General features: G+C 30.6%; 1 protein-coding gene across 4 annotated transcripts; it reads right to left on the bottom strand.

Annotated features, from left to right (window-relative positions):
* Positions 1-8220: 8220 nt before the first annotated feature.
* Positions 8221-12639, bottom strand: LOC145820286 (short-chain dehydrogenase TIC 32, chloroplastic-like). Of its 4 annotated transcripts, XM_082915448.1 has the most exons (7): positions 12400-12639; positions 12233-12307; positions 11106-11170; positions 10767-10945; positions 9484-9568; positions 9020-9066; positions 8221-8630 (listed from the first exon to the last, which is right to left on the bottom strand). In XM_082915448.1, the coding sequence occupies exons 3-7, from the start codon at positions 11122-11124 to the stop codon at positions 8466-8468; spliced, it is 495 nt and encodes a 164-aa protein (XP_082771574.1). In that variant the 5' UTR covers positions 11125-11170; positions 12233-12307; positions 12400-12639; the 3' UTR covers positions 8221-8465. The 4 variants fall into 4 exon arrangements, with proteins under 4 accessions (XP_082771574.1, XP_082771573.1, XP_082771576.1 ...); XM_082915447.1 differs by lacking the exons at positions 12233-12307; positions 12400-12639 and having other exon boundaries at positions 11106-11994; XM_082915450.1 differs by lacking the exons at positions 12233-12307; positions 12400-12639 and having other exon boundaries at positions 8500-8640; positions 9021-9066; positions 11106-12207.
* Between the last annotated feature and the right edge of the window lie 3496 nt (positions 12640-16135).

Genomic DNA, 16135 nt, shown 5'->3' with positions numbered 1-16135 from the left:
TTTCAAAAATAGTTGTTCATCATTTGTAATTGTTTATTAAAAAAAAATTATGGTGACGTGACATTTATTTTAATTTTTAAAATTTTAAAATATCAAAATTTTAGAATATACATTTATTTTTAATAAACTTTATTTTTCTAGAATCAATACAACGAAATCTATCAAATAAGACTAATATTAAATATAAAATTATATAAATAAAAATATTTTTTTTATTATAAATTTACAATTTAAACCCTTTTTAATAGTAAATTTTCTTAACTTACTTAACTAATAATATTTACTTGGTCTAATTTTTTTTTTTTTTTTTATAAAATATACGGAGTTGGTTGAGTTAATTGAGACAAAATTTCATATGAAATTGGAAAAAAAAAATGCATACTTAAAATGATGAAATTACACTAAAAAACTATAAATTTCATCTAAAAAAAAAAAAAACTAGATTGCAAATATAAAATTTATCTAAAATATATGATTCTTAATATTTGAAAAATATTTCAATTTGAATAAATTTTTCAATTTAAAAAGTTGGAAAACAAGTCAATTTACAATTTTCTTAATTTCTAACAACAAATTAAAATTTTAAACAAATAAAATATCTCTTTCAGACATAAACATATATAAACAAATTGAGGAATATCTCAATCACAGGCCTTAGAAAACTGAAAATTTTCTTAATTGACAAAACAATTATATAGAATATTTCTATGCAAAACTGAGAAATTTCTCAGTTTTATCAGATAATTTTGCAAACTGAAATATTGTTAGTTTTGTATAGTTTAAAAAATAATATTTTATTTTTATAAAATTTTACATCCAATATTGGTTTTGTTTTATGGATGAAACACCAATAAATCTCAAAATGTGATCGCGTGAACTGTTTAATCATTCTTTTTTTTCTTATAAACCTAAGTCATATTAAGTGGAAATTACACATTTGGATTTAATTTTTTAGGGATAAAAGTGAATTTTTCCAAATGTGAAATTACACAATTGGGCAATCCGCACTATAGAGATTTTGGATTTTCCCTCTTTTTGGAACAAATCTCACATTACAAACAAGAACTGTTGGCTCGGCTATGTTGGTCTAACCAACTTCCTCTTCTTGCACCGAATATCATCTAGTAACGGCACCTTCTACTGCCTAGGCCTACCACTCTTTCCACCACTATGTCCACGTCCTGACATCCTAATAAAGGTAACACAATAGATTAGTGTATTTACAAATGTATCAAAGCGAATTCACTCACGTTTTAATACGGTGGATAACAAATAATTCACTCCACATAAGCACCTAATCACATAAACACAAACGAACTTCATTTCCAAATAGTAACCATCCCGCGACATTACCAGAGTTCAAGTTAGAAATAACAGCGATCAAGTGCTCTTTTAACAGAACTTCTAGAAACTCGTAGACCCAATCAATATCTAAGAAATTAAATCTCTTATTTATTTAGTTACACAAGCATGTTATCACATAGTATACCAGGTTTACTTCTAATATCATCCAGCAAGAGAATCCAATGTGGTAAAAATCACATCCCATGATCCCAAAGTATTCAAACTAGATGGCTTTAATACCAAGTTATCACGCCCCGAAGTAAATAACAATAGTTCATCTTATAACATTACTTACAATTGATTAATAACATCACATCTTCTATTCCATTTATAACTTTGATCAATACAAAAAATGGCGTATGCGATATATATTCATAAATCATATATTCTGAATCTATAGCATATGAAATTGATACATGAATTTAAAGTAAAAGTAAAACTAAATAATTATATGCCTTAATGGCTACAATTTTTTCAAGTCGATACTTGGGTACAACAAAATGAGTTTAACTCAATACAAGTAAAGCCCGAGACTTAAACAAAAATAATTACATCAAATAAACAAAATGAATCCCTTGGCTTCCAGTCCTCCCAAGCTACCTCTTTGGTGGAGGCATATCATCAGCATCTGATAGTTATTTTCTACATAAGGTGAGCCAAAACCCAATAGAGATACTTTAACACAATATATGAATCTTAACAAAGTTATAAGGTGAATGCACATGCATGCTGTTTGTCAAACATTCTTCATTTTTCATCTCAAAAAAATGCAATGCCAGATTATAAATCAATTCATGAAATAATCCTTTTATAACAGAAAATAGGACAGTTGATACCAAGGTTTTAAAAAGCGGCCGCAACCGTTACGTAACGCCGTTACGTAACGGAGGAGCAAGAGATAGAGAGAGAGAGAGAGAAGAGGAAAGATAAAGAACATGTTATTGACTTGTTGAAGCTGTAAGACCTATGCTATTCTATTCAGCTGCTATCACTCAACCATTTTGTTTGTGTGTGTCTATATATATATTGTTTGAAAATAATAATAATAATAAGTGTGGTCATTATCTATTTGGATTTGTTAAAATATGTATATATATATATATATATTTAGGCTCTTATATATTCTCTTACTTTTGTCATTGTTTATCTTATATATAATAGTTAGTGATTGATTTTTTGTATAATATAAAGTCATTAATTATCAAAATAAAATGTAAAAAACTCAATTTATAGTGATTTAAAAATATGAAATATATTGGATCATACTTAAAAATTTACAAAATTGATCAATATTTATTTTTAACCCAATAAATATAAGCATGGAAAAAAATTATGCATATCGGTAAGTTTTTTTCAAATTGTGCAAAAAATAAAAAAATTCACGGTTCCGGTTACCGCAACCGTTACGCTACGGCCTTTACATCCTGCAACCACAACCGCGCCACCGCCACCGTTACGGTGACCGCAACCGCTTTTCAGAACCTTGGTTGATACAAAACACTGGGAATCTCAAAGTACGTATCTGCCAGTAGGCTATACAAACACTACTAAAGCCATTTTACCAGTACTAACCAGAAGGATTGGCACCTAACCACACGGGTTTTTGGACTTTCACGAAAGACCCACAAACCAACATCATAACCACAACCACACGCCCTAACCCGATTCATCAAGGTATTCACCAGTTTTTCTCAAAATCAATCAGTGTGTTTGGTTTGAATTTTTTGGATTAAGTTTTTTGAAAACTGAGTTTTTTGATTTTCGTGTTTTTTTTGTTTTTAGTGAATATTTTTTAAATTTTAAACATTTTTTTTACTTTTTTAGATGTACCTTACTTAGATGTATCTAAAATATAAAAAAAAAAATGTGAAAAAATATTTTAAAAAATTAAGAAATACATAAAAATACAAAAAATGTACTGAATTCTTATATTTTTTTTGTATTTTTGGTATTTAGTGAATTTTTGAAAGATTTTTTTTACAATTTTTTTACTTTTAAGGTGTATTTATGTTAGGTGTGTCTAAAAAGTAAAAAAATTGCATAAAATATTAAAAAAATTCAGTAAAAACAAAAAAATACGAAAAATAAGAAAGTAGAATTTTCTGAAAACTATTTTTAGAAAAATGGAACCAAACATAGCCATGTTCAATATGAAATGATGCTCAATGCACAATGTATGAGAAATTAGTTTCAATTTAACCTAATTCTTATGCAATGTCTACAACAATCAAAACCATCCTCCACTGATAGCCCAAAAAAGATATTTCTACTCAACAAATAATTTATTCAACAATAGATAAATCTCAACATTTTCAAAATGGGAGTGATAATAAATATTCAACTCTACTCTCATCATCAACAAATACATATTCCATATCTATTCAAGGCCCAACATCTTTTCCTTTACTTCCATAAACCAAATATTAATGATTTTCAAACAAAATCTTCCTTGTTCTTTAAAATCTCATTTAAAGAGTAAATTTCCAAAATTTCAACACAACTTAACAATAAATACACTTTCACAACATTCTCAAGCATTCATTTAAAAAAACCCATTTGTTACTTTTCAAAACCAAACCTACGTTCAACCACAAACCCTTAAATCACTAACCCTTTTCAAAGAGCAAATAACTAAGTTAAAAACCATATTAAAGGTTGAACAAATCTCTACCTCAAAGTAGAAGACAATAGAGAATAAGAGTTGAACTTTGGTAGAACAGAAAATAATAACTCATCCGATTAAAACTAAACTCTCGACGTGCTTTACCTTTTCTTCCAAAGGACTAGGGTGAAGAAACTAATAGATTGAGAGTATTTGGAGCTAGAGTACAAGAACTAGAGAGAGAGAGAGAGTAAAAATTTTAGGGTTTTGAAATCTTTAGAGAAAGAGAGAGATGAAAAAATGACACAAAATGACCTTTTCTCAGACTGATATATGCATAGACTGCTCGAGCGACCAAAACACCGCTCGAGCGTTAGACATAATAAGTGACACCACTCGAGCAAACAATGACCCCCTCTTAAAAATTCAAACCTACAAAAGACCGCTCAAGCTCAAGAAGTACTGCTCGAGCGAAGGTACTACACTTCTAGTAATTTTACGGACTATAAAATACCACTCAAGTGTAAGAAAGATCACGCGAGTGAATAGGCAAAAATCTGGGTAACAGCTCTTTGAAAAACTAACTCCCCAACCTGTTTCAAACGCAACCACAACTCTCAAATAACTAAACTCAACTAGTAATAAGATGAAAATGAGATAAACAACAGTTAAGTACATGGATTCTTGAATTCAAAAGTAAGATATGAGTCAAGTCTAAATCGAAACCGTTACATTTTGAAATGTTTAAAGAATTTCACATCTTTTTGGAATGTTTGAAGAATATCATATTTTAAGTCATTTTTGTACTCCTTTTGGAATATTTGAAGAATCTCACATTTCAAGTCATTCGAAACAAAAAGATTCTCATATAAAAATTTATCCCAAAATTGATTCCTATTAGTTGTGTATATCAGTTTTTTAGCACAAAAGAAAAAAAAAAAGAAAAAGAAAAAAGAAGAAGGAAATACACTAAAAATAAGAGCATAATCGTAAATTTAATTTCAAAATAATATATTATATATACCTTTTCAAAATCAATGGAACTAATTGGTTTTAAAAAAAATTCTTAAGACCAAACAGATCACCATTTCTTAAAATGTGATTTATAAGTAAATTTTTCTTGTTTTATAGATTTCGTTATGTAGACTCTAAAATATAATTTTTACTAAAAATAAATATGTATAATAAAATTTATAAAATTTTAAAATAACAAAACAAAAATAAATGCACATCAACAGTGCCCACGTGAACTAAAAAACATTATCTAATGCTTTTGGGATATGGCCAGGTTGTTACTGGGAGATTTATGATTGGTGGAGAGTGTATGGATTTATGATTGATGGAGAGCGTAGGTTCATAATCTTATATTGGGACATAAAATATGTTTGGTGATTGATATAAAATATTATCATGTGGTGTACCATCTAATAATTTTTTATTAACACTTATTAAATTGACGCTTTTCAATTCTTTTTGCCCCTTAATAAGTGTAAAACAGTCGTATATATCTAAATATTTTAAACACAATACCTTATTTATTAAAAATAAGGGAAATTAATGAAACATTATTCTACAACTTTAAATAATAAAAGAGGTTAATATTTTTTTTTTTTCTTACTGGTTAAAGTGCCCTATCACAAACCCACCCAATGACTCAATGCCTTCGTCTCTCTCGATCTCATCATCATCTCTCGAAGTGTCAATTCCTGATTGGGACAGGGCTATCTTGCGGAGGTTTCTGCCTCTGAAACTCAAGAAGGCGTGGACATGAAAAAACAGGAAGCTTCCGGGCTGTTGCAGTGGCAGAAGAAACCATTGAAGAAGTTCGAGGAAGAGATGAATGAATTAGAAGTTTATGCAGACTAGGGAGCACGGTGAAGACTTGAAGAAGATCACAAAAACAGAGTGAAAAAGTTATTGAAGTAATAAATGCGGTGTTCATACAATCAAAAGTCAATGAAAAAGTTATTGAAGTAATAAATTCGGTGCTCATATAATCAAAAGTCAATGAAATGTAATTGAAAAAAACAAATCAGCATGTTTGTTTCTAATATTTTGAAAATATTTTTCAAAAAATTTTATTTTCTTATTTTTTGTATTTTTTTATTTTTACTGAATTTTTTTAATATTTTAAGTAATTTTGTTTTTAAAATTTTAGACACATCTAAGATAAATACACTTAAAAAGTATAATTTTCGTAATTTTTTTTAAAATTTACTCAATACCGAAAATATAAAAAAAATACCAAAATTAAGTATATTTTTTATTTTTTGTGTATTTATTAATTTTTAAATATATTTTTTCACAAATATTTTACTTTTTCGATACATTTAAGTAAGATGTATCTAAAAAAGTAAAAAAAAAATGCTTAAAAGTTTAAAAATATTCACTAAAAATAAAAAAATATATAAAAATATATAAAAAATTAATTTTTAAAAAATTAAATTCAAAAAACTGAAATCAAACCTATTGAATAGTGTTAGGAAATTCTTTCATGACAATTTGTTTCATGAATACTAAAGCCTCATGAAAAATCAGAGAAAATTCTTTATTTTTTGAAATTTATTTGCAATGATAGTAGAGAAAATTTTCATTTACTCTAAATTTTCTTTGTGAAGAGTTCAAATTTTTCTGTAAAATTTATCTGAATTTCTCTTCACAGAGAAATTTGTCTGTTAAAATTTCTTTGTAAAAATATTGAGGAATCTCAACTACTATGAAATTACTACATGTTCTTTATCTTATAAAATCTTAAAATCAATGATTTTAAACTAAAACCTCTTGAAATAATGTCGGACTTAATTGAGAGCAACCTTATAAATAGGATTTAAGTAATTAACCCCTTTTTAACTGTGTTAATATAATTTTGGGTTTATGACAATTTCTACACTTAAATTATCGTCATATTGTTTATTTAGTTCCTGAATTATCGATTTGTTCCTGAGTTAACGATTGAGTCTACTTAGTCTCTAAAATATATAAATTAAAGTTTATTTAGACTTTAAATTATCGATTGAATCTATTAAATCTCTAAAATATTTAATTCAAACATATTTAGTCCCTACAAAGATTTCAAACATAAAATATAAGTCCATAAGTATTAAAAATTAGTAAAGACCCTATTTAGTTAAAATCTTATTTCAAAAAAATCTTAAATTTTATTTTGCCTTCAAAAAGTGGATGTCAATTCTTCTTGTGATTTTTTTTAATATAAAAATAAAAGTAATTATTTATAATATTTTTTTTACGTCTATTCTACAATGATTAGTTGATTGTCTTTATGTAATATTATATACTGAATTTCATTTATAATTTATAATTGATCAGTTTTAAGTTTTTCGTTAAATATTTTTATAACGTAATTAATGTGTTATTTTGTTCAATTATAATTTGTAACGAAGTGAGTTTATTTAAATTATCTAATTTTACTTTTTCAGTATGTCTAATACTTGTATAATTTTATTGGCAAGATTTAGAAATCATACACTACAAAAAATATGACTTTTTGCGACGGTAAAATACCGTCGCTAATACTCCTAATGCCGTCGCTAATATTTTTTGCGACGGCAAAATGACTTTTTGCGACGGCAAGAGGGGGTCGCAACTGCAGGGGTTGCAAAAGAGTTTTTGCGACGGTAAGTGCCGTCGCTAATGTTTTGCGACGGCATTTTTTACCTTTTTGCGACGGCACCGTACAGTCGCTAATAACGTTGAAATTTCTTGACTTTTTTGCGACGGCCTTATTTTACCGTCGCTAAAAATGTTATTTGAGACGGCAAAAAATACCGTCGCTAATAGTCTTTTTTTTAAGAAAATACTGTTTTTGCGACAGTGTGGTACCGTCGCAAAAAGTATAAAAAATATAAAATTTTCTATTTTTTGCGACAGTGTAATGCCGTCGCAAAAAATAATAAAATTTTTATTTTAAATAATAAAATTTCTATTTTTTGCGACAGTATAATATCGTCGCAAAAAGTAAAACCTATAACAAAATTAATAAAAATATTAAAAATTTCTATTTTTTCCGACAGTGAAAAGAGCTGATTATTTACATTCCATTCACAAAAACATCATAACAAAAAATAAAAATAAAAATTGATCATACCATCAAATTCAATATTTTACAAAGAATAATTAAACTGCACATCCATTTGTGTTGATTAACTTTACAAATTTATAATTATTATTGTAAAAACATGCACATTTTTTCTAATTGCCGAGCTGGATTAAAAGAATAAAACTATTTACATAGAAAACCGTTCACAAACAAGACGTAAAAAGGTGAGCTCTATCCTCTTATACTTCGTATATAAACTATTTAGCTTCCATCCAGCATGTCTATCAAGTTGATTATGAGAAAAGATTACAGCATGTACTGAACTTATGTCAAAAGCTCACAACATTAAATTCCATAAATTTACAGCTATTCAAAGTAGGTCTGTCACACAATAGGGTTTCATAACACTTAAAACTTAGGACAAAATGCTTTCATTCTACACAAATCAATTCAACAAAAGCATCACTTAGGATCAGTCAAGCTCAAGCTGAAATCCCACAATTTCTTCGCCAAATCGGCATCTTTGGCCTGAGCGGTTGGTTTGGCTATGTTACTATCCGAAAAATACTCCCCCGTTACCCCCTTGACTTGCGGATGCAATGCCACATAGCATGTAGTTGCCGCCCCCTACAACCACAACCGTTGAAATTAATTACCATACCGTGTCATAGAAATACCCTATATAAAAAAAAGGTTGACCATGTTTCCTCGTCAAGTGAAGCCATCAAGATGTTTGTACGTGCTAATTTTCCATAAACAAAAACAAAGAGAAGTTAGGAAACACCTACATTTTCATTTTTGTGGGAATATAGTTTTTGAAAGTTCAGAAAACAATTAAAAAGTGTTTCCTACAAAATGGGTGTATTCAAAAAACTTTCCTGAAAACAATTTGGGCAACAACTTTTTTTGTGTCAGCTTTTGTTTTTCTGTTTTCCACAACAGAAAACTAGAAAACAAAATTATGTTCAAAGAAATACTGTTGTGCATCTTAAATATAAAAAAGACAGAGAACAAACCTGCGCAGCGTTTTTCAGCACATATTTACCAACCAGATTAACTAAGCCTGCAACAGACAAGAACCAAAGCAGTAATATCAGTCTAAAAACCATGATGAACCTTATGAGACAATTAAGTTTCAACTATCCATGGCTTATTTTGTTTTAAAAGACCTATCAAATTTGTAACCATACTTCATGAACAGAACTCTTCCGGTACAGTTACATATTTTGCAAAATATCCCAGGTAAAATATCAAATAAAATGGCACACAATCTACATACTTCAATTAAAAATAAAAATAAAAATTGTCTACCAAGATTTTTGTACTGATCCAAAACAAGCATCACTGCAGCTTCTTCTTTTCTTTTTCTTCGTCTTTTTTTTTTAAATGCAAGCGAACCACTACCAATCCAATAAATTGGAATATCCACAAATATACTTTAAGAACATAGCTATATGAATTTCAAGGCTCGGAGGTTTACCATCAAGAAAGCCGTGGTGACGCAGAAGGTTGGTGGCAATGGCTCCAGGATGAAGTGAATTAGCAGTTATCTTCACCCCTTCTTCCTGGTTAATTATACAGAAGACAACCCAATATGCCATTTAAATGTTCAGCCCAGCATATTATTACAAAAATAATTAAATAATGAAGCAAAGGTACAAGTGACTATTCTCACAGAGTCAGGACCAACTGATTGTACCTATCATGAATTTTGAGTTGCAACAATACATGAACTCTCTATTGTTAAAATATATCCAATAAGTCTATGAACACAGAATTGGAACCAGAACCAAAAAAACAAGTGGAAGGATAAGATTTATGAAAAGTGGCTCCACCATCAAATCTTGTCCATTTATGTGCTTTTTGTGTCCAGTTTTGTGTTCAGTTTTTGTGTTACTGGCAGTGTTGTAATTCTTTACTAAAGATGATGTAACTGACCAGAGTCTGTGTATCTCACTAGACTATCACAGGTTCGTCTCCCCTCTACCCCTGCTCCATTGTACCAAAAAAAAAACTCTGTACTCTCATAAAAAAACAATGTTGTGTGACGTAATCATCTCTGCTTCTAATAGTTACTAGGTTCACATAGTTTTGCAGCCTATGGCTATTGTCCTTCTGAACCACTAAATCTCTCCAAATGGTACAATTCAAACTAGTGATCCAACAAAGTCATTATCTCTCATTAACTAGAAATCGGTGAAGTGTTAAAAAAAAAAAATTCAAAAAAAGGTTCCTTTAAGTAAAGGGTCTCATTTCTCTTCACTGGAAATATCTAGAAATGCGTGCATCATGGCCAAAGTCTTAAGAAATTGCTTAAGTGGACAATGTAAGATATGCAGACCCAAACGTGGATGAGCATTGAAAGACCGAATGTTTTAAATAAGTTATGCACAGAAATATCTTATTAGATTCACAATTTCATAGTAGCATGACATTTTAAAACTGCTGTCCCTTAGCAGTGAAGAAAACAATTGTGTGAAAACCAGTGGATTTGGTTGTATTAAATCCCTTAAGTGGACAATGAAGAAGCAAAAAAAATCTCATTATCATGAACTTGCCTAATCAAACATCTCATATAAATCATGCAACAGACTGCTGAAAGAATTTCAACCATATTTGATCTGAATAAGAAAGTATCTAAGTTGCACTCAATTAGGATAAGCAATATGCAAGCCAATTAGGATAAGCAATATGCAAGCATTATTAGGTTGGAGTTTATGAATGAGCCCAGGATATATAGCTCAGAAAATTAAAGCACCAGACCTTCACGGAGTTGCTTTTTTCTTCAGGGAGAACTGTTTCAGAGATTTCATCTAGTTGGCTACACTCATATGTATCATTACAGCTATCACCTTCACATTCAGAACTACTGATTCCTGTTACTTTTTCAGTAGATTCTCCCTTACAATATACCAAATCTCCCGACACAACTTGGTCAATTCCTGCAAGTATGTCGTATAGAAGTAAAAACAGAATGGCACAGTCAACCTCAAATAATGCAAATAAGGATCTGATAATGATAACTATTTACAAAATTACATATGTATCATATAAATGAAATAATCCATAAATTTACTAAGTAAAACTGTGCAGTCTGCATACCATTTTTTTGCACTCTCATACTTGCAGCATGGTTCCACAAGTAGCTTTGGTAACTATGCACATACCTGCAGTATAGAAAATTGACTACATTGTAAAATTTGAAAACCAAAATCTTATTGAAGTTCCCAAATCACACTAATTCCTCTCAGCAACTAATTACTTCTCCTTTCTCTGCCCCCGTAGTATTTACTTTCTTGGTTAGAGGGAGCATGAGCAACCAACTAAACATTTTTAATTCCAGGGAATTATCGTGCATGGTTCTTAATAAGGATAGATAGTCTTTTTCTTTCATACTTTTGTATACCAAAAAAATTTCAGAAAGGTCTTATAAAGACCAGGCTAAAGAATTTATTTCTCACATATAACCTACTCATAGTTTAATCTCATCAACAACATCACAGGGGCTACTTGCGGGTATGCAATACCAGCCATAATAGCACTTTTTTTTGATAAATAAATTTTTATTGAAGAAAGAGCATCAAGAAGATTCTAAAGAGTACAAAATTGAAGATCTTTAAAAAATGGGAACAAAGCGATAATAGCACTTTATTCTGGAAATGTTTCAAAATTCCAAGTTGGGACAACAAATTAGGTACCCAACGGCCAAGGTTGAATCTGCTGGTCAGTTTTGACACACAGAATGTTTGCAAGTATTTCGTAATATCTGTACGGAAGATGGTTTAGTTTTTTACTTTAAAAGTGCATACAGCTAAAAATAATTATTCATTCTTGAACTCTTTACAACATTAAAAACAAGAAGTTCAAAAAGTTTACATACTTACAAAATACATATACATGAACTGCTCAACTTGATAATAAATACCAATGGCATTCAAATTTCATAACTTTAAAAAATAAATATCATTTTCTCTAAACTTCACCAACTTGTTGATGGCAAGTGAAATGATGTCAAAAGACTACAGCTAACAGAGTAGTAAAAAGAAAATTGAAAATTAAGTTGTATGAGAGGAAAAACAAAAACATATGCCTGTCAGTTTCACCCCTACATAAATAATTTGAGTATTTTCTTTGATTTTATTTTTATTTTTTACTCTTTTTTTTTCATCTCACACAAACTATGTTGAGATGTGAGAGAGAGAGAGAGAGAGAGAGAGAGAGAGAGAGGCTTATCCGTGAAGTCGATCGGTGAGGAGTCGATCTTGCGAGGTTGATCGGTGAGGAGTTGATCTTGCGAGGTCGATCTGTGCCGACGAAAATGAGAGAGTGAGAGAGAGACTGATGAGATGAAGTGAGAGAGAGACTGATGAGATGAGAGAGAGAGAGAGAAGCTTACCTATGAGATCGATCGGTGCAATGAGAGAGTGAGGTCGATCGGTGAGGAGTCGATCTTGCGAGTTTGATCGGTGTGGAGTCGATCTATGCAGATGAAAATGAGAGTGAGAAAGAGACTGATGAGATGAGATGAAATGAGAGGAATGAGAGAGCTGTGTGCATATTAGGGTTTTTTTTGGGGATTTTTGGTTGAGGGGGGAAAAACCAGCGGGAATGGAAAAGGGGGGAGGGATTAGGGATTTTTGACATTGGGGATTTTGGGTTTGGGGTAGGAGAACCCGAGTGGGAATGGAAAAGGAGGGGATTGGAAATGTTTTTTGGAATTTTTTTTATTTTTATTACAAATGAATATTTAAATAATAAAATGATTTTTTTTTTTTTTTGGCAACGGAAGAATTGTTAAAAAAATTATTTTTTATTAAAATAAATTTTTTTTATAGTTGATGAATTTTATTTTTTTTTACATTTAGTAAGGTTGAAAATTTATTTGTTTCATATTTATTTTAATGAATAAAAAAATTTTTTTTTTTTTATTTGGTAGAAGTAGGGATAATATTTTTCATTAAAATAAAGTTAATTTTTTGTGGTCAATGATTTTTTTGTGACTCATTTTTTTTTTTATACTAAAAATTAATAACTAATTTTTTGTGGTAGAGGATAAAAATGGCAGTAGTGGTGAAAGTGGTGGATAAGAGGTGATAGTGGTGGTGATAGTGATGGTGAATGAGATAAGTGGTGAAGTTGTGGTAGTGGTAGAGGAGATAGAATAGCGGTGGTAGATGAGAGGTAATGGTAGTAGTAGTGGTGGTAGTGGAGTGGTAGCGATGATGGTAGTAATGATAGTTGTAGAGATGGAGTGACAATAGTGGTAATAGTGGAATGGCATTTGCAGTAGTGGTGAATATGGTAGAAAAGATGGGTGGTGAGAGAGAGATAAGTGAGAGACAGATAGAGAAGAGAGATAAAGAGAGAGAGAAAAAAAAAACAAACAGAGACAAAGTGATGAGCGAGAGAGAGACAAAGTGGTCGCTAAAAGTGCATTTTCTTATAGTGGATCGATAAATCGAAAGGGAGCTCAGTAAATAGAGAAGACGGGAGTGAGAGAGTGAGCAACTCAAACAGAGAAAAAGATAGAGAGTAAGAGACAGAAAAAAAGATAGAGAGAGAAGAGAGATGAACGAGAGAGATAGAGAGAAGAGAGATGAACGAAAGAGACAGAGAGAGAAAAGAAATGAGAGAAGAGATAGATAAATAGAGAATATGAGAAGTAGAGAGTGAGCAAGGCGAACATAATGAGGGAGAAATAGACAAATAGACAAGCATACAGAGAGAGAGATGAGTGATGAGTGAGAGAGAGTGAAAGAGAGACAAAGAGAAAGAGATAGACAGAAAAAGAGACAGAGAGAAAAAGAGAGAGAGATAGAAGGAGAGATAGAAAATGAGAGAGAAACAAGAGATGAGCGAAAGATAGACAAAAAGAGAGAGAAATAAGGCGAAAAGAGATGAACGAGAGAGAGACACAGAAAAAGAGAGAGACATAGAGAGAAGAGAGACAGATAGACAAACAGACAGAGAGAGAATAGTGATGAGTGAGAGAGAGAAAGAGAAGAGAGAAAGGAAGATGAAAAAATGGATGAAAAGATATAGACAAAGAGAGAAAGAGCGAAAAGAGATAAATGAGAAAGAGACAGAGAGAGATGAGCGAGAGAGATAAAGAGAAGAGAGATGAGTGAGAGAGGCAGAGAGAGAAGACAGATGAGAGAGATAGAGAGAAGAGATATGAACGAGAGAAAGAGAGAGACAGAGACAAACAAACAGAGAAGAATGATGAGTTAGAGAGAGAGAGAGAGACAAAGAGAGAAAAAGATAGAGAGTGAGAGACAGAAAAAGAGACAGAGAGAGAAAAGAGATGAACGAGAGAGGTAGAGAGATAGAGAGATGAACGAAAGAGATAGAGGCAGAAAAGAAATGAGAGAAAAGATAGATAAATCGAGGAGAAGCTCAATAAATAGAGAATATGAGACGGAGAGAGTGGGCAAGACGAATATAATGGGGGAGAAATACACAAATAGACAAGCATACAGAGAGAGAGATGAGTGATGAGTGAGAGAAAGTGAGAGTGAGAGTGAGAGAGAGACAGAGAGAGAGAGAGATAAACAGAAAAAGAGACAGAGAGAGAGAATGAGAGATAGAAAAAGAGAGAGAAACAAGAGATAAGCGAAAGATAGACAAAAAGAAAGAAATAGAGCGAAAAGAGATGAGCGAGAGAGGGACACAGAAAAAGAGAGATGGGCGAGAGAGATAGAGAGAGATATAAATAAGAGAGAGAGAAAAAAAAATGAGAGAGATAAAGAGAAGAAAGATGAGCGAGAGAGATAAAGAGAGAAGACATAAGAGATAGAGAGAAGAAAGATATGCGAGAGACACAGAGAGAAAATGAGAGAGATACACAGACAGACAGAGAAAGAAGAGTGATGAGTGAAAGAGATAAAGAGAACAGAGAGAGATAAATACAGAGAGACAGGAAGATGAAAAAATGAATGAAAAGAGATGTTATATTAAAAGAGTAAGACGACATCGTTTTTTTTATTTTTTTTGTGACAGAAAAATACCATTGAATTTATTCAAACTATTTTGTGACTGTATATATATGAAGCTGTCTCAAAACCACAATCACTATGTTAGGTTAGAGTTTTTCAAAAACTCTTTTGAGAAAATTATACTTTCTTGTTTTCCGTGTTATATTATTTTTACTGAATTTTTTTAATATTTAATTTTTTTAATTTTTAGACACACCTAACATAAATACACCTAAAAAGTAAAAAAATCTTTTAAAAATTCACTAAATACCAAAAATACAAAAGAAATACAATAATTCAATACCTTTTTTTTTTTATATTTGTATGTATTTATTAATTTTTAAAAATATTTTTTCATAATTTTTTTTTTAGATACATTTAAGTAAAGTGCATCTAAAAAAAATATTTAAAAATTTAAAAATATTCACTTAAAAAAAAAAAACCACAAAAGTGACTTTTTGCGACGGTAAAAAATACCGTCTCAAAAAATTAGAGTATTTGCGACGGTAAAAAATACCGTCTCAAAAAACAGAGTATTTGCGACGGTAGAAAAATACCGTCTCAAAAAAGAAGAGTACTTGCGACGGCAGAAAATACCGTCGCAAATACTCTCTTTTTTTGCGACGGTATTTTTCTACCGTCGCAAATACTCTCTTTTTTGAGACGGCATTTTTTACCGTCACAAATACTCTGTTTTTTGAGACGGTATTTTTTACCGTCGCAAAAAGTCACTTTTTGCGACGGCAAATGTACCGTCGCAAATAGTTCCGTCTTTTAAGCCCCATTTTCTTGTAGTGATACTCTGATACTAATTTAAACACAGCGAAATAAAACAACTTTTAAACGCAAAATAAAAGTTTAAATTTTTTTTGAAATAAAATCTTGACTTGGTATAGTCTTTTACTAATTTATAATACTTATAAACATATATTTTATTTTTCTAATCATTTTAGGGGCTAAATAGTTTTGAATTAAATATTTTAAAGACTTGATAGATTCAAGGGGTTTTTTTTTAAGGTCCCTGGTATTATGATTTTATAGCATAAAGGACACCAAATATTTTCATAATGTCTAAGGTCCCTCAACAATATTTTCATAATATCTAAGGTCCTTCAACCTTGATCCAGAGAAATTTCAGTCCAGAGAAATTTGGTCCAG

The sequence above is a fragment of the Camellia sinensis genome, chromosome 2 (assembly GCF_055761805.1).
Source record: "Camellia sinensis isolate YWXY chromosome 2, ASM5576180v1, whole genome shotgun sequence".
Taxonomy (NCBI): domain Eukaryota; kingdom Viridiplantae; phylum Streptophyta; class Magnoliopsida; order Ericales; family Theaceae; genus Camellia; species Camellia sinensis.
Note: the sequence above shows the minus strand (reverse complement) of the source record. Positions and strands in the feature narration are given on the sequence as shown.

Coding starts and splice junctions, on each gene's coding strand:
- LOC145820286 (XM_082915448.1), bottom strand. Junction 9,569..10,766: donor AAAAAAGCAACTCCGTGAAG/GTCTGGTGCTTT, acceptor ATAATTAACCAG/GAAGAAGGGGTGAAGATAAC. Junction 9,067..9,483: donor TCACCACGGCTTTCTTGATG/GTAAACCTCCGA, acceptor TGTCTGTTGCAG/GCTTAGTTAATCTGGTTGGT.